At 41.1% G+C, this 19,436-nt stretch overlaps 1 protein-coding gene across 6 annotated transcripts in view; it reads right to left on the reverse strand.

Annotated features, from left to right (window-relative positions):
* Nucleotides 1-19,436, reverse strand: part of RGS7 (regulator of G protein signaling 7) — a 411,985-nt gene that overhangs the window by 19,143 nt on the left and 373,406 nt on the right. For all 6 annotated transcript variants that reach the window (XM_074948899.1, XM_074948901.1, XM_074948902.1 and 3 more), the window contains exons 10-15: nucleotides 17,848-17,922; nucleotides 13,621-13,719; nucleotides 12,833-12,894; nucleotides 11,337-11,447; nucleotides 10,699-10,824; nucleotides 385-571 (exon numbers count right to left, since the gene is read on the reverse strand). In XM_074948899.1, coding sequence (XP_074805000.1) covers nucleotides 385-571; nucleotides 10,699-10,824; nucleotides 11,337-11,447; nucleotides 12,833-12,894; nucleotides 13,621-13,719; nucleotides 17,848-17,922 — 660 coding nt within the window. The remainder of the gene's footprint in view (nucleotides 1-384; nucleotides 572-10,698; nucleotides 10,825-11,336; nucleotides 11,448-12,832; nucleotides 12,895-13,620; nucleotides 13,720-17,847; nucleotides 17,923-19,436) is intronic.

Raw genomic sequence — 19,436 nt, forward strand, 5'->3', positions numbered from 1 at the left:
GGCAGAAATTCATTTGATTTTCTGTAGCATTTTTTAATGCAACCGAGCAAAAGGATTAAGAAAACTGGTACCTGAAGAGAATTAGTTTCCCTGTACCTATATTGCACTACACCCCCTGCTAGCAGGGCAAATTCACACATCTGCAGAGGGCCAGCTTGAAGCCTTTGCACCACTACAGTCATCAGAATTGTGGCTCATATGACACTTAAGCAATGCATAGGCCTTAATCAAAGGAATGAGTTTCCCCCATACTGCATTGATACTGATATTTTTAGAAAAGTGAACACTATATTATATTTACCAAATATGTGTGTTTGTAAGAGTGTGCATCCAAGTGGCTGGTGCTATACCTCAGAAGTGCCTGGATGAAGATCATATACTGACCTGAGCATCTTCAAATGTGTATCTTCCTGGGTCCTTCACATTCTGTGTGGTTTTGTCATAACTTTTGGAATCAAGATTGATGGCACTGGGAGCTCCTGGAGCAAGAAACTCCTGCCAGATTTCCTGGACTCGAGCAGGTACTTCACGATTAGGTCTCTTCTTCAAATCTTCAACTGCTAACCAGAACCTATGGTAAAATATGGCAACTTGAATTCTAAGGTTAATTTCTTTCCTAGGTTCTGGTTTAATCAGCCTCTCATGGCCTTTTCTCATTAGTATAGTTTTTAATGACATAAAAACTGCTTTACAGAAATCACAGAAACAATACACAACAATGAGCAAAATGATAGCTATGAATTTTGTGTTAGGATTATATAGCTTCTGTATAGGAATTGCCATACTGGCCCAGACCAGTGGTCTATCTAGTCCAGTATCCTATATTAAACAGTGGCCAGTATCAGCTGCTTCACTGGAAGGTGCAAGAAATCCTACAGGGTAATCTGCTCACAGGGAAATTTCTGCCTAACCCCCATCAGACAGAGGTTGCCTTGAAGAATGAAGATTTATAGAATCCTAGAGATGTAGGGTTAGAAGGGACCTCAAGACACCTGTGCTGAGGCAGGACCAAATATACCTAGACCATCCTGAGAGGTTTTTGTCCAACCAATAATGGGGATTCCAGAAACTGCCTTGGAAGCCTATTTCAGAGCTTAACTATCCTGATGGTTAGAAAGTTTTTCCAAATTTCTAAATTTAATTGCCCTTGCTACAGACTAAGCCCATTACTTGTTGTCCTACCTTCAGTGGACATGGAGAACAATTGATCACCGTCCTGTTTATAGCAGTCCTTAACATATTTGAAGACTGTTATCAGGTCCCCCCAGTCTTCTTTCTCAAGACTAATTATGCCCAGTTTTTTAAACCTTTTTTTGATAGGTCAGGATTTTTAAACCCTTTATCATGTTTGTTGCTTTCCTCTGGACTCATTCCAATTTTCCCATATGTTTCTTAAAGTGTGGCACCTAGAATTGGACATAGTACTCGAGCTGAGGCTGCTGATTAGAGCAGGATAGTTATCTCCTATGTCTTACATACGACACTCCTGTCAATACACCCTAGCATACTAGCCTTTTTCACAGCTACATTAGGTTGTTGGCTCATATTCAATTTGTGATCCACTATAATCCCAAGATCCTTTTCAGCAGTACTACTATCAAGCCAGTTATTCCCCACTGTGTAGTTGTGCATTTGAGTTTTCCTTCCTAAGGGTAGTACTTTGCACTTGTCTTAACTGAATTTCATCTTGTTGATTACAGACCAATTCTCCAATTTGTCGAGGTTCTTTTGAATTCTAACCCTGTCCTCCAAAGTGCTTGCAACCTCTCCCAGCTTGGTGTCATCTGAAAATTTTATAAGCATACACTTCACTCCATTTTTCAAGTCATTAATGAAAATATGGAATGGTACTGGACCCAGGACAGACCATTGTGGAACCCCACTAGATAGCCCTCCCAGTTTGACAGCAAATCTTTGATGACTAGTCTTTGAGTATGGTCTTTCAACCAGTTTTGTGCCCACCTTATAGTAATTTCATCTAGACCACATTTCCCTAATTTGCTTGTGAGAATGTCATGTGGGACTGCGTCAAAAGCCTTACTGAAATCAAGATACATCACATCTACTGCTTCCTCCCTATTCACTAGGCCAGACCTCTTGCTATCCATATAAAGGTCTAATCTTCTTTTGAATCCTGCTAAGCTCTTAGCCTCAGCTGTATTTTGTGGCTGTGTACTGTGCATGCTAATTGCATATCATCTGAAAATGTATTTCCTTTTATCAGCTTTAAATTTGCCCCCTTTCAATTTCATTGCCTGTCCCTTGACCTGGTATTTTGAGCAATTGTAAATAGTAGTGCCCAATCTAGCCAATCTTGCTATACAGAGCACACACACTTCAGGAGGCCATGTAAGGTTATGTGTGGGACCATGGTATGTTTTTTTCCCGCAATAAAATATCACTAAAAAGGCCTTGACCAAATGTGATCAGAACTGTGCTACCTGGAATCACAATTATACAGTTGTTGCTATTAGGATACTAGCATGATTACCTTGATCACTGTATTTTAATCACTATTTGGTTGTCCACAGACTGTACAACACAGTTAACATATAGGATCCCTGCTCTGGGAATCCTGCTAGAAACAACTAGACTTAAACATGGTGTAGTTAACTTGCACAGTTTTATTCTCAGAGAAGACAGGACCTAAGGACACTACTATGTGGTTTCTGCCATCTCGGAAGAGCCAGATGCAATATAGTCTTCCAATATGATGTCAGCATGGTTGGTCTAATAACATAGAGAAGCTGGAACTCAGTTGATATTGACCGTGCTCTGGCTTGGACTTCACATGATGAGAACATGATTTGGGAATATGGTTAAAACATGGTATTGTCCTGACTACAGTGCAAGACCAAGGCATGTTTTCACTGTGTTGAGGAACTATTGTGTTTTACCCAGGTCTCCCAAGAAGTCAGAAATAACACTGCGTACTTACAGGTCTAGTAAGGTTGCTGCACAAACACAGTAAAGCAAAGCAAATAAACAGAACATCACCTTATGAAACAGTTCTTTCACTTCAGATAGTTTACCTGCTTGGAAGCAATTAGTCTCTCATAGTGCCCCCTATTCAACTGGCTTAACTCTGACAAATGGTAGGCAGGGTGGTCACATTAGCCCAGTACTTCTTTGTAGCAGGGGAGTGAGATAAAGATAGGTCTCTTCCCCAGTCACCTGTTCTGTCTCACCTCTCCTTTTTGTCTGGTCAGAAGCCTAAAAGGGAACTTGATAACCTCATTCAGCGGCTTAGCTTGTTATGGCTTTCCTTCAACTTGACTTTCAACTGCCTAATATCAGCCTCTATCTTTTGAGATATCTATTTTAGGTACCTATATGGCCTCCATTAGTGTAATATCTGAGTGCCTCACAATCTTTTACTGTATTTATCTTCACAGCACCCCTATGATGGAAGGGAGTGCTATTATCCCCATTTTACAGATGGGGAACTGAGGTATAGGAAGACTAAGGCCTAGATCCTCAAAAGATATTTAATTTATTTGAGCATAAGCTTTCGTGAGCTACAGCACACTTCATCGAATATTCGATGAAGTGAGCTGTAGCTCACGAAAGCTTATGCTCAAATAAATGTGTTAGTCTCTAAGGTGCCACAAGTCCTCCTTTTCTTTTTGCAGATACAGACTAACACGGCTGCTACTCTGAAACAAGATATTTAGGTACCTAAATTGCTTTGAGGATCTGGTGCTCAGTGTTTGCCCAAGATCACACAGAGAGTCTGTGTCAGAACAGGAGCTTAAAACCCAAATCTCTGAAGTCCTAGGTTAGTGCCCTAACCACTGAACCACCAAAATCTGATAGTCTTACTTTATTTGGTCTGTAATTTTGAAAGCAATGCACCTAGAACAGTGTTCTTCTTACACGAGCTTAACAACTGCACAGCACACAGACTAATTCAGCTGACCCAGTAAATAATTCTGTCGAGTTTGGGCAACCTGCTTTGTTGTTTTAAACTGCTTTAGATATTTACATTTCAGAGGGTATGTCCTGCAGTGCAAGCCCCACTCCAATGCACCTACTGGGATTGGCTGATTATTCATGTATACAGAAGGTAGGTAAAGAGCAGAGAAATGAAAGGGGGAAGATGTTCTTTGTAACCACAGCCATTTTCAGTTAGCCTGACCCAGACATCCATTAGGATGTATCCTAGGACAGTGATCTGGTTTGTTCCTTCTTGCCATCACCAATATTTCTGGGAGCCCCACAAATAAACCCAGGATCCTATTTTGCAGGTAAACCATTGCCTTTATGCTGTGGTACAGACAGTAATGGAAAAATAGGCGGGAGATAAACTGAACTACTTTGGAGGAACATGTAGCTTCTAGCATGGAAAAGAAAGGCAACCCAGACCCATCTTTATCAAGGTGAGCACAAGCTCCTCACTGGTAGGTTAATTTTTATTTTACATGTCTAACATTAGTATTCCAAAAACCCAACAGAAACCGTGAGACTGTAATTGTAGAAACCTCTTTTAAAATGGAAAAAAAAATGCGCTGAGAGCTGCAAGATGCTGTCTAGGGAGATTACTTCACTGCAGACACACATTTTAATCTGCTTACTGAGCTTTCGAAACCAAATGTATGCCCTCTTCCCACAGAAGAGCCAAGCATTAAGGCCACCACCTTGTGTGTGTGCAGTCATTTTGCCAGCTATCACACAGGAAATCAGTAGCAGAGCCAGGGTTGGAACACAGACCTGCAGGGTCCCTGTGCACTGCCTTAAACACAAGAGAACATCCTTTCTTTTCTTACAGCCCTCTGTCTCAATCACGGTCTCTCCAGTGCACTGGATAAAGCAAGGGTTCTGTAGAACAAGTAGTATGTAAACATGCAATTAAATACCATCATCATGCATACACATAAGGGGCCAAATTAAGACTGCCTGGGAAGTGACATTCATAGAATTAACACCAGCTAATGGAAGAACCCTAACTAGAACTCACAGGCTCACTCCTCCTCACTCCCAAGGCAATACAACCACCCATGGGCCAAAGCTACTGGAGCATTCCTATATCTGGAGCTTTAGCTTTGTGCCTATCATGTGGGGAGCTCTGTAGGACTGGAACATAGTGCAGTTGGCATGTAGGTAGCTTTATGGAGCTGGGTGGAACATTTGGAGGTTTTAGCAGCAAGCTCCTAACAAGCTCCACTGAGCACGTGCACCTTTGTAACTCTGTCATGGGGACAGAAAAAACCCTCTCTCTGACACCTAGGCTCACCCCTTTTCCAAATACCAAGTCTTGCTCCAAAACAAGGAGGTGCTAAAGCTCTTCAAGGGAATGGTTGGAAAAAATGTTAACATTGGCCAAACTACCTATTAATCCTTAGTCTTATTCTCCCTTTCGCTGAAATATTCCAAAAATTCATTCTGAGGCAGAGAGCAAGCATGGAAAATTTTCAGTCTGAGATATTAAAGTTTGGCACCTTTATTAGCAACTGAAAACAGGAGTTAATAGAAAGTGTTAGGCAATCTTAACTGTAGGTTGCTACAAGCTCTGCCTGTTATACCTTTCAACAAAGGCCAGTAACTGTTCTCCATGGTCTGTTAACTGCAGAACTAGTGTCCCACTGGCATTTCAGATAAATATATTTAAATACATAAAAACATTTTAAAATAATCTACAACAATGATTAATAATAAACAGCAATAAGAAAAACAAGGTGAGGTCGAAGGGGAAAAAAATCAATCAAAACCAATATGCCTATCTCCTGTATCATTCCCTCTTCCACCAATCAAATCATTTTATTGTGGTATAATTAAACTACAATATATGTATATATTCTTTCAGATAAAGTAAACAAAAGTATGACCATTCAGACATAAGGCTGATATAGTCTGTGTTTCACACCACTGAGCTGTATACAATTATTTGACTTATTTATTGAAAGGATGAATCTGAAGCATCTATCCCTGGTGCTAGACATTTTTACAGCAAGTACGGTGTGTGATTACAAAAATAACCCCCCACAAAATTCCAGTGCACACTGGCTTGCTGAAACTAGAATATTTGTCCAGCATGCTAACCCCATATCCGACCACTCTCTAACCCCCACTCCCACACACACATATATACACACTACCAAGCACCCAGAACTCTTCTCTCCCTCGAGCTTTCCAGCATCTTAAGAAGTTAACAAATCCAAGGTCTATCTGATCAAGGAGAAGGGCACATTTCAGAAGATGCCCTGCCACTTTTCCTTCCTTTTTAACTCTTTGGGCTGTTTTTAGCACAAGTACCTCTGTTGAGCACACAGCTGCTGCTGTATCACATAGGGAGAAAGATGGTCTGTCATCTAGGCAAGACTCAAAACCATGTAGGTCTTTATAGTTTGAAATCAATAACAACCTCCACCTGGAAACTAATAGACAAACAACATATAAATACTCACTGTTCAGAGACCTCAGTGATATACAGACATAGCAAGGATCAGATAAGGAGAGAGGCTGGGATTTTCAAGGGAGACTAAGGAAGTTAGGTGTCTAACTCTCATATTTCAATGGGAACTAAGTGCCTCAATCCCATGAGCTCCTTTGAATATCCCAGAGTGCCTGGGCAACCAACTGATCTAGGCAGTACTGGATCACGCTAAAACTTACAGGCAGCCCCCCCAACCTGAAGCAAATACTCTCCAGCAACCACACACCACACAACAACAAAAACTCTAACCAGGAACCTATCCTTGCAACAAAGCCCGATGCCAACTCTGTCCACATATTTATTCAAGTGACACCATCAGAGGACCTAATCACATTAGCCATGCCATCAAGGGCTCGTTCACCTGCAAATCTGATATACAGCATTATGTGCCAGCAATGCCTCTCTGCCATGAACATTAGCCAAACAGGACAGTCTCTACGCAAAAGAATAAATGGACACAAATCTGACGTCAGGAATCATAACATTCAAAAACCGGTAGAACGCTTCAACCTCTCTGGCCACTCAGTAAAAGATTTAAGGGTGGTAATTTTGCAACAGAAAAGCTTCAAAAACAGACTCCAAGGAGAAACTGCTGAGCTTGAATTAATATGCAAACTAGATACCATTAACTTGGGTTTGAATAGAGACTGGGAGTGGCTGGGCCATTACACATTTTGAATCTATTTCCTTAGGTTAAGTATCCTCATACCTTCTTGTCAACTGTCTAAATGGGCCATTTTGATTATCACTACAAAAGTTTTTTTCTCCTGCTGATAATAGCTCATCTTAACTAATTAGCCGCTCACAGTTTGTATGGCAACTTCCAATTTATCTGTATGTGTATATATATATATATCTTCTTACTATATGTTCCATTTTATGCATCCGATGAAGTGGGCTGTAGCCCACAAAAGTTTATGCTCTAATAAATTTGTCAGTCTCTAAGGTGACACAAGTACTCCTGTTCTTTTTGCGGATACAGACTAACATGGCTGCTACTCTGAAACCTTTAAAATATAGTTCTTTGCTTCCTAACAGGAGCTAGGAACTTTGCAAAAATGATACTCTCATCTCTTGTGTTACTGTAATATTTGGCCCCCAGTGAACCAAGCATAAAGCAGTGCTTCCAAAAGGACTTGCTCTCAGTGGATGATTACTAAGCAGGGTGTAATAGTATCGGCTTGATGCATGGAGGAGCAGTTCTGTGAGCCTTCTGAATTAAACGTTCCACTCAGAATCCCATGTCCTGTACTGAAGCTACAGTACTAACACCCCTGAGCAGCCTTTTTCCAAGAAATATTAGCTGAATGAAGAGCAAGAGGGGACCAACCAGTAGTTACATTGACTAGGGATGTCTCTCATCCAGCTGAACTGCCTCTTTACCCAAGAAGTACAGTATTATAATTTATCAATTTATGGTGCTGACATGGCTCCCCCACCCCATTACTGTAGTAGCTGAGCACCTCACAGTCTTTAATTATTTATCTTCACACCCGCATGAGGTAGGGACGTAGTATTGCTCCCATTTTACAAATAGGGAACCAAAGCACAGAGACACTAATTAACTTGCCTGAGTCACACAGTACGTGTCAAAGCAGGAAACTGAACCTACATCTGTTGAACCTACATCCCAGGCTAGCATCCTAGCCACTGAACTATCCTTCCTCTCAGTTTCAGTCCCCTGCTTCAAATTTCTTCACATTGGGTCGCACTCCTTCAGAAAGAATCTAGTGTGGACCATCTTCACTCCCAGTACAAATCCTGATTCCACACTTCTCAACTCAAGAGCATGAAAACAGTCATATTGAGAGTATTAATGATATAACCATGAAAATAAACATGGTTTCAAGTAATTGGTGTGGCTCCTTGATTACAGTCTCTTTTTATATCTTCTCCATTTCTTCCATTGACATGGGCACAGGGCTTTACATTGATTAGGAGTGAATGTTTCCTTACTGCCTGAAGCCTGATGCTGTATTTTCTACAGGACATTTCACAGCTTGCTACTATAGTCCCATCTGTTTGCTACTCCTCTAGTTTTGATGACACTTGTTTTAAATTCAGTCATGGTCAAATCTGCAATGGGATGACACCTAATAAACATGGATGTGAAGTTATGTTAGTCATGTTCCTAAGCTGAGGAGCTGTTGATGGAAGCAAATCCCCTTGCACAGTATTAGAAAGATGCTGTCAAATCCCCCAAACTACAAATTCTATTGCTATGTGGTTAATAGCTGTGTAAGCAGGTAGGTGCTCTTAAATTTAAAGAAATCAAAACTGAGTTGTGATGGCATTCGGGAACATGCTGACACTTTTAGGTGTGCCATTGTGCATCAACAGGTACTTTTTGCCTCATTGTGCATGGAATTACTATGTCAGAAGTAGATGTTATTTATATCACTGCAATCGGTGGCATTTTGAGTCTCATACATATGAGACTTTAAAATGAGTGCTCTCTAACATGTCACAGGCATAGCTTTTTATTTGGCACCCATCACCGCTCAGATATTATACTTTATTACGCCAATACAGGAACCTAGATAGATAGATATAATGGTAGATGGCACATTGAGAAATTAGCTCCAAATAAAATCCTCTAGAGTATTTTGCTGGATCAGTCACTTGCAGTTTGCCTGTGATTGTAAATAGGATTAGAGGAAAGAGCCTGGGATTATGTGGTAACAGTCTGGTTGGCAGCAAGACAAAATAGTCATAGAAAAGTGTAGAAAACATAGCATATGCTAGGTTGAACAGGTTAATGTTTGAACAGCTGCCTTGAATAAGGAATTACTGGGACATTTTTTAAATAAATTAAAAAAACCCCTTCCCACTCCTTTGTACCAGGCTGATAAAAGGTTTGCCCTTTAATTATCGCTTAGCTTTTTTAATTCAGAAATTGCCACCTATAAGTAACATGTTATTTAGCAAACACCCATTGGCCCAGATCTTATTCCCTTTGAAATCAATGCAAAATAACAGCTGGGAAAAGGATAGGGTCCAGAATATTTCATGTATATATTTGATCCAAAATTGTTCCGTAACTTGTCTAGATAAGGGTTTTCCTGTATTAACACATTAAATCCAAATTTAATGTTGCAGATCGCCAAACTGTGAATATGTTAAATACAATATGGTAAAACAATACCCAACAGCATGGCATAATCTGCTCCCAGTTACTCTGGTGTAAGTTTGGAATAACTTCAGTGCTATATACTCTCATCTCTAGAAACTGAGGGTGCTTGGCATCTTTCAAAATAGGGCTTTTACACTAGACCAGGGTCTCTCTCCATAATGCTTAGGTGTCTGGTGAATCCCATTTTTAAGGGAGTCACAGCTGGGCAATGAAAAGTGATGTGTGGGTGAAAGCACAAGAACTTAGTATGGAGATGGGGTTTTGATGTACATACCTCTGAGAAACAAAATTCACTTTTTTTGGTCGTAGAAAAGCAAAAATTAATATTTGTTGTTAAGTTCTTCTCACATGCATATGGTTTTAATACAGCTTCATTGGAACAGCAACAACCAAAAATGGCTTTTGCCAATGGTTTGGCTATAATTCTATACTGTGAAATAGGCCTTTTCTGTTCATTGCTTAAAGAGATCTTGTTTTAAACTAGAAAATTTTAGATTTGACAGGTTGTCCTACACATACACAGCACCTTTATTATGTAATTTTTGAAGAGAAGTTTCTTGGGGATTTACAAGCTTTTAAAAAACTTGCATGACAGGAGCAAGTCACATCAGTCATACCATGTTTAACCTTACACTAAGAGTTAAGAGCATTTTACTGTTCTTTTTAACCACTGTGGGGGAGATTTTCAAAAGCAGCTAAGACATTTAGGAGAAAACATCCATGGGATTTTTGCTCCTAAATCCCTTAGTTGCATTTGAAAATTTCCCACTGTAAGTTTACTGTCCTTATAATGCTGTATATATTAAAAGATACCAAATGCCCTGTGGTTGGTCAGTGTTTCTGAGACATGTAATATGATGATTTGAGAAAGGATCTCTCTAGAAACTGGGCATGACCAGAATAGTGTGTTTAGGGATACAGACTATTTATATCTTTGTTGGTGTTCGCCTGAGCACCATGAACACCCAAAGCCATCGGAAAATGAGGGCCTGCGATACCTCGTAGGTTTGGACCCTTAAGGAGAAGAAATGGGACTATATCTATAAGGGAGAAAATAAATATAAAAGAATGGCAACAGACACACAAAACATTTCTTAGCTGGTGTTAAAAGATAACAATTCTTCCGCTTCACCTTAAATTTTCAGAGCTGAACTCTGACTCCAGGAACTTGAGAAACTGCTCTCTCCCCACTGTGTCCTTCAATGCTTCATCCATGCCAAAGCCCCATCGCTTTACCCTCTGTTGCCCTGGCTCTTTGCTGGGGGCAAGAAAAAAAGTAGTCACAGACTGAGCTAGCACTTGGTAGTGTTGTATATGCAAGTAATGATGGGAACTCCTAAAGTTCAGCTACAGGTTTCTCACCTTCCAAGTCACTTGTGCTTGTATGGTGTTGTTAAACAGAGATTTAATGGTCGGTGCCAAGCACACTGTCAGTGCTTAATCAATATAGCATAGGAGTGTGCGTGTATGTGTATACACACACGCACACATATGGGGCTCCCCTTCTCATCCCCCTCCCCAGTGGAACCCTGTATATTGGCCATTGTGGACCCTGCAGTTTTTCATGCAGGTATATGAATCCATTCAAAATAACATGAAACTGTACAGCTGAAAAGACCAAGAGCAAATTGGTATGCATGGTAATCTCATTTCCTATCTGCCTCAGTACTGTGCTGCAGAATGTATGGTGGAAATCTGCACATTTCAAACAAAGACGGAAATTATTGCTACATACATTATTAATCTGAAAAGAAGGAAGAACTAACATACCAGACCTCTAGTTCCCAGAATGTAGTGTCATCTGATAGCCAAGGGTTAGAGGGGTCAGGTGGCACAAGAAATGGATCATATTCCACATACTGCTCTGTGTAAGCTAACAGACTAAAAAAAACAAAACCATCAAACATTGTCATGTTAATGAGCTTTATGATCAGAAACCTGTTTTTCAAAAGTAAACTCTGGTGGTGGTGGGATACTGCTTCCTATTTTATCAAGGGCTGAAATAAAATAAATGGCAAGCTTTATTAATACTTCTAAACATTTCTGCATGGAATTTCACTGAAGAATTCCAAATGGATTAATTAATAAAGTCTAACATGCACCCCATGAATCAGGTTTCAGCCTCATTTTATAGATGGGGCAACTGAAGTCAAAGAGATTGAAATAAGGCACAGAGAGAAGCTGAAATAAAAAACTAATTAAGTAGATCTGACTCTGAGTCGGGGAGGGATGAACTGGGAGGGAAGCTCACTGGGAGGCTTAATTGAGGCAAGGTGGCAACATTATTGTACGACTGCATAGGTGCTGTCACTCAGCCTACTGCCTGATTCACCAACTCAGCAGTGCAATGGCTCATTCGGGTGGCCAGATTACAGGGGGTTGGAAAAATGACAAAAAAACCAGGACAAACTATGGTTTCTCTAAAACAGGCACCAGTTCTGAAAATAAGGATATTTCTGGCTTTCTGGGAGATATAGTTGCCCTATTTATTTATAAAAACTGGGTTGTTCAGTCATCTTAATGCAGAATGGGGTGAGAACATGCAGGATAAGAGTCAGTTAATGATGCTGGTGGTGCAGGGGGGAGAGAATGAAACAGCGGTCATTTTTTTAAAATTTCTCGGGAATGAACTTAGTACAATGTCCTGGTGCAAAAATGTCTTTCAGGCCCACAAAAAATCATCAACACCACCGGTGGTACCCGATGACTTCAACAGGAGTTTGTGAGACGGCCACCAATTTGGCCAATACCAGGGACTGAACTAGGGGCTTCCTGAGCTGAAAATAAGAGATGCTCTAGTGAAGCTAAAGAGTCAGGCTCTATACTGTAGAGCTGTAACAGACACAGCCTTTGTACATAGGGTACAGATAGACATATGCAACATACAATAACCAGTAGGTTACATCTACATTAGGAATTTTGTAGCCTTTTCTCCACACTGGTCCTGAAAAACAGATTTTCCTAGGGTAGGCAATGTCAGGGAGCTTAGTGTACAAAGCAGTTACATGATCAGGCCACAGCTTTCTTCTAAATTCATCATTTTTTTTCTGTTTCACTGAACTGAGAGAAATGGCATTAAATCATACCATATTAGCAAATCAGAAAATAGACATGCTTTCATTGCTCACATGAAGTAAACTGTCTTCAGTCAAGTTGAATAACACATCCCAACTCCCTTGTCTCCTCCTCTCTGGATTCTTCTCACAGATATTTTCTAGATACTTCTTAGACCATTTCAAAAATAGAAAATGTGACAATATACGTACCTCTCTGCAACTTTTGACATTTTTAACCGATGTCTATCTAACTGTATTTGCCAATATTTTATCTGAAAAAGTGAAGGCAAAAAGTGGCATGAGTAATGTCTTGCTTGGTTTTATTTTTAGAACTTTTTATTAGGACTACAATGTAGATTTAATTTTTCCTAAGTCACAGAGAAGTGTATCTGAGCTATAATGACATATTATCATAATATTTTTGAAGTAGATGGAACTCTATAAATACAAGACATTATACATAGATAAAAATGGACAAGTATAACATTTTTTCCTAAAGGTTCATCAACATAAATCTAATTAGTATTTTAATTTTTACAGAGAAACCCATTAATTGTTCCCAGTCACCCACCTTTTACCACTTCTATTGCTCTGGGAAAGATTAATGAAACTTTAATGGCAATATGTGAGTAAATCCACATACACTGAGAGGCAACTATGCTCTCAAACCTTATAGTGAAGTGTTGGAAGAGAGAATGAGTGACCTGGTTACTGAAAAAAGGCTAATGCATTTAATTTAAAAAAGAACACACTAACTGGATTATTGGTAAAGCCTTACACTGTTAATAAAGACTAAAAAAATTTAGTGCTACTCCCATTACCCTTAATGAAAGTTATATGCATAAATCTCCATGTACTGTGATGAGAAGAAATATACTCTCAAACTTTGTTTCCTCTAACCATTTAATTGATCTAATTTAAATGTTAAAGAAATATACTTGACAGTTATGGTAACTTTTTATTCTAATTTTAGAAGTTTATTATAATTGTTTTCAAACCTCTTGGTGTAATTCGTCTTCTGTAGGTGGCTTAGTTTCTGGTACTGGTGTGTGGGTAGGACTATGACTTCGAATGTCATTTTGTAATCCATACACAGACTATGAAAAAGTATGGAAAGAAAGACATTTGTTTTTAAAGAGTGCTTATCTTATACAAACATCATCATATATATTTTTCTATTATGTATTCAAGAAGTTAGCTACCTCTGTGTTTTCACAAGCCTTACATCATTGTTCAACAGTCCTGTAAATATGCCATGCATTGAACACAATGTTGCAAAATGAAATAAAGAATTCTGAGAAAAGGCCCTATTACATGATAACATAGGATTTTATGTCTAACTCTCTCTCTATATATTTGCATGTAGCACGTGTTAGGGATGACACAGTAGGGCAGCTATTCTAGTGGGTGGAGGTGGTTGGCACGGAAGAGAAGGAACAGGAAATTGAGAGGTACACGGCCATGATGAATTATTATTTGTACAGTTCCCAAATGTGTGCCAGGTGCTTGAAAAATGACTAATGCCTGGGACCTTTCACTAATGCAATCAAATTGTGCTGATGACATCTCCAAATCCAGTCTTCCTTCAGATTCAGGACTTTACCATGTAACAACACTATAATCTAATTACAAAGTGATACTTTAGATCAGGGATCGGCAACCTTTGGCACACGGCCCATCAGGGAAATCCGCTGGTGAGCCGGGCTGGTTTGTTTATCTGCAGCGTCCCCAGGTTCGGCCGATCGCAGCTCCCACTGGCCGCGGTTTGCTGTTCCAGGCCAATGGGGGCTGCAGAAAGCGGCGTGGGCTGAGGGATCTGCTGGCTGCCGCTTACCACAGCCCCCATTGGCCTGGAACGGCAAACCGCGGCCAGTGGGAGCTGCGATTGGCCGAACCTGCGGATGCTGCAGGTAAACAAACCATTCTGGCCCGTCAGTGGATTTCCCTGATGGGCCGCGTGCCAAAGGTTGCCGATCCCTGCTTTAGATTAAAAACGGGATCAATGTACAGAACTGGGATCCAGCTCTGGATCTGAAATACCTTATAATTTAGGGCTGTTTGGATCTGGGGTATTGGTCCAACCTGTTATATAGACTTGGGCAATTTGTAAAACTGGTTTGGTATATCAAATCTATTTCCTCCAAAGTTCCAGGGATTTTATCTGGGGACATCTTTATTCTAAATTAGAGTTTCTCTTTACCTTCAAGGATGTGCAGGGATCCATTTTTCAGAGTAGCAGCCGTGTTAGTCTGTATCCGCAAAAAGAACAGGAGTCCTTGTGGCACCTTAGAGACTAACAAATTTATTAGAGCATAAGCTTTCGTGGGCTACAGCCCACTTCATCGGATGCATAGAATGGAACATATAATAAGAAGAGATATATATACATACAGATAAGTTGGAAGTTGCCATGCAAACTGTGAGAGGCTAATTAGATAAGATGATAATAGCTCATCTTAACTAATTAGCCTCTCACAGTTTGCATGGCAACTTCCAACTTATCTGTATGTATATATATCTCTTCTTACTATATGTTCCATTCTGTGCATCTGATGAAGTGGGCTGTAGCCCACAAAAGCTTATGCTCTAATAAATGTGTCAGTCTCTAAGGTGCCACAAGTACTCCTATTTTTTTTTCAGGGATCCATTGCTACTACTATTTTTCTTGCATGTTTGTACTTACTGCAAGTGAAAGTTCTGTGGGCATTTTTACTTATATTTTTCCCTTTAACTACTATAGAAAATTTGTAACAGGGATACTAAGTATTTACCATGCAATATTCAATATGCTGAACAACATACTGACAATATGTTCTGCACTGCAAAATATGGGTCTCCTATTCTTTTGGTCCCTGTCTATGCCTCTGAGGGATTCCTTGGGGCCATAGAATTTACATTTGCAAACAACATATTTTGTTTAGGGCAGTTAAAATTGGAAAGTTCCTGTAAGACTTTATTATGCATGAACCACAGAAGCTGAAGGTGCTAAGTACCCTTAAATAGCCTTGTAAGAAAAAGCGTAAAGAAAAATGACAGGTTTCAGAGGAGCAGCCATGTTAGTCTGTATCCACAAAAAGAAAAGGAGTACTTGTGGCACCTTAGAGACTAACACATTTATTTGAGCATAAGCTTTCGTGCGCTACAGCTCACTTCATCTGATGCATTCAGTGGACAATACAGTGGGGAGATTTATATACATAGAGAAAATGAAACAATGGGTGTTACCATACACACTGTAATGAGAGTGATCAGGTAAGGTGAGCTATTACCAGCAGGAGAGTGTGGCTGATGTGATGAGGCCCTATGATGGTGTCCCCTGAATAGATATGTGGGCACAGTTGGCAATGGGCTTTGTTGAAAGAACAGGTTCCTGGGTTAGTGGTTCTGTTGGGTGGTGTGTGGTTGCTGGTGAGTATTTGCTTCAGGTTGGGGGGCTGTCTGTAAGAAAGGACTGGCCTGTCTCCCAAGATCTGTGAGAGTGATGGGTCGTCCTTCAGGATAGGTTGTAGATCTTTGATGATGCGTTGGAGAGGTTTTAGTTGGGGGCTGAAGGTGATGGCTAGTGCATTCTGTTATTTTCTTTGCTGGGCCTGTCCTGTAGTAGGTGACTTCTGGGTACTCTTCTGGCTCTTTCAATCTGTTTCTTCACTTCAGCAGGTGGGTAGTGTAGTTGTAAGAATGCTTGATAGAGATCTTGTAGGTGTTTGTCTCTGTCTGAGGGGTTGGAGCAAATGCGGTTGTATCAAAAAGCTTGGCTGTAGACAATGGATCATGTGGTGTGGTCTGGATGAAAGCTGGAGGCATGTAGGTAGGCATAGCGGTTGGTAGGTTTCTGGTATGTGGTGGTGTTTATGTGACCATCGCTTATTAGCACCATAGTGTCCAGGAAGTGGATCTCTTGTGTGGACTGGTCCAGGCTGAGGTTGATGGTAGGATGGAAATTGTTGAAATCATGGTGGAATTCCTCAAGGGCTTCTTTTCCATGGGTCTAAATGATGAAGATGTCATCAATGTAGCGCAAGTAGAGTAGGGGCATTAGGGGACGAGAGCTGAGGAAGAGTTGTTCTAAGTCAGCCATAAAAGTGTTGGCATACTGTGGGGCCATGCGGTACCCATAGCAGTGCCGCTGATTTGAAGATATACATTGTCCCCAAATGTGAAATCGTTATGGGTGAGGACAAAGTCACAAAGTTCAGCCACCAGGTTTGCCGTGACATTATCGGGGATACTGTTCCTGATGGTTTGTAGTCCATCTTTGTGTGGAATGTTGATGTAGAGGGCTTCTACATCCATAGTGGTTAGGATCGTGTTATCAGGAAGATCACCGATGGATTGTAGTTTCCTCAGGAAGTCTGTGGTGTCTCAAAGATAGCTGGGAGTGCTGGTAGCGTAGGGCCTGAGGAGGGAGTCTACATAGCCAGCCAATCCTGCTGTCAGGGTGCTAATGCCTGAGATGAAGGGGCATCCAGGATTTCCAGGTTTATGGATTTTGGGTAGCAGATAGAATACCCCTGTTCAGGGTTCAAAAACCAGTTGGAGAACACTTCAATCTCTTTTGTCACTGGATTACAGACCTAAAAGTGGCAATTCTTCAACAAAAAAACTTCAAACAGACTCCAAGGAGAGACTGCTGAATTGGAATTAATTTGCGAACTGGATACAATTAACTTAGGCTTGAACAAAGACTGGGTGTGGATGGGTCATTACACAAAGTAAAACTATTTCCCCATGTTTATTTTTCCCCCTACTGTTCCTCACATGTTCTTGTCAACTGCTGGAAATGGCCCACCTTGATTATCACTACAAAAGGTTCCCCCCCCCACCCCTGCTCTCCTGCTGATAATAGCTCACCTTACCTGATCACTCTCCTTACAGTGTGTATGGTAACACCCATTGTTTCATGTTCTCTATGTATTTAAATCTCCCCACTGTATTTTCCACTGAATGCATCCGATGAAGTGAGCTGTAGCTCACGAAAGCTTATGCTCAAATAAATTTGTTAGTCTCTAAGGTGCCACATGTACTCCTTTCCTAAAGAAAAAGCAGATCTGTTTTAATTTTCAGTAAATGGCTTACTAATTAGTAGTTTCAAGTCACAACAGGCTATGGAATTTTTGATGTATTTTTTCAATGCAAAGAAAGGAAAAAAAGGTTTTACATATTTCAGTCATATTAAATAAACAACTCTGGAAATATATCACTTTCTATCCAAACACTGTACTTACCTTTCTGGTTTTGTGAGGATTTTTCATTCTTGAAGACTTTTTAATATCCACTTCAGTAGTGTTTACACATCCGGGCTAAAAATTAAAAAAACCATAAGAATGGAATCTGACATTGAACTCCATATTTATTGTATTTAGTTACCGCACAGTGAAGCCTGTACTAGGGGTTAGAATAAGCAGAGACATGGTTAAAACTGTGAAGTATGGATAAATCTATCCTGAGGATGACAACCTATATTCAAAAATGTAAGATGCCCGAGTATAGACTCCTCTGGAAAAATATGAGATAACACTGCATACAGGACCATGAATATTACCAGTTTGTACCCTGCATCTATGTAGCAATATGGATGCCACTATAATGCAAAAGCAATGCCTTCAGGAAATAATGTGTTGAAACCTGCACTGAGATCCACCTCCAGCAGACAATCTGCTGTCTTAATTTATTACTGTAAAAGATCACTAGGGTTTCCAGAACAATGTTGTTTGGTCTATTTTGAGTAGGGTTGCCGACTTTCTGATTGCAGAAAACCAAATACCCTTGCCCCACCCCTGCTCTGCCCCTTCCCCAAGGCCCTGCCCTTTCCCCACCCCTTCTCCTAGGACCTGCCCCCCGACCCCATCCTGCCTCCCTATGTCACTTGTTCTCCCCCACCCTCACTCACTTGCTCACTTTCACCAGGCAGGGGGTTGGGGTGCGGGAGGGGGTGAGGGCTCTGGCTGGGTGTGCAGGCTCAGGGGTAGGGCTGGGGATGAGGGGTTTTGGGTGCAGGAGGGGGATCCAGGCTGGGGGGTGAGGCCAAGGAGTTTGGCATGTGGGAGGAGATTCTGGACTGAGGCAGGGGGTTGGGGTGTGGCAGGGGGAATGGACTGTGTGCTGGGGGTTCAGGCTCTGGGGTGTGGCCAGAAATGAGGGGTTCAGGGTGTGGGAGGGGGCTCCTGGCTGGGGAAGGGGATTGAGGTGCGGGAGGGGGTGAGGGCTGTGGCTAGAGTGCGGGCTCTGGTGTGGGGCCGGGGTGAGGGTTTAGAGTGAAGGAGAGGACTCTGGGCTGGAGCCGAGAGGTTCAGTGTGCAGGATGGGTGCAGGCTCTGGGAGGGAGTTTTGGTGCAGCAGGGGCTCAAGGCTGGGGCGGAGAGGACTGGGATGCAGGAGGGGGCTCCGGGCTGGGCCAGGGGGTTGGGGTGAGGGTTTCAGCTGCGGGTGTGGGCTCTGGGGTGGGGCCGGAGAAAGTCCTCCAGTCAAACAAGCCTTTACAATTGAAAAAATAAAGCAAATGGAAGCAACAAACAAATGTACATTTCAGTCCTTCTTGCCACATCATAAAGAAGCACAAAAGGACACAGAACCCATTTTTTAAAGATCTGCTTGTACACTTTGTTACAAGTGCAACTTTCTGTGTTTAAATAAGGTTTTCCACCCAAAACTGAAGCCTTCTAGAATGTGCTGCCACTACCCTGATATTTAGGCATGGTATGGTGAGCCAAAGATGACGTTTTAACCAAAGCTGTGTGAAACTCAATAGTATTCATTTCTGGGGCACAGTGTAGTCATCTGAATCTTTTCATCAGTTTCAGTTCATGTTAGTTTG

Source organism: Natator depressus, chromosome 3 (genome assembly GCF_965152275.1).
Source record: "Natator depressus isolate rNatDep1 chromosome 3, rNatDep2.hap1, whole genome shotgun sequence".
Taxonomy (NCBI): domain Eukaryota; kingdom Metazoa; phylum Chordata; order Testudines; family Cheloniidae; genus Natator; species Natator depressus.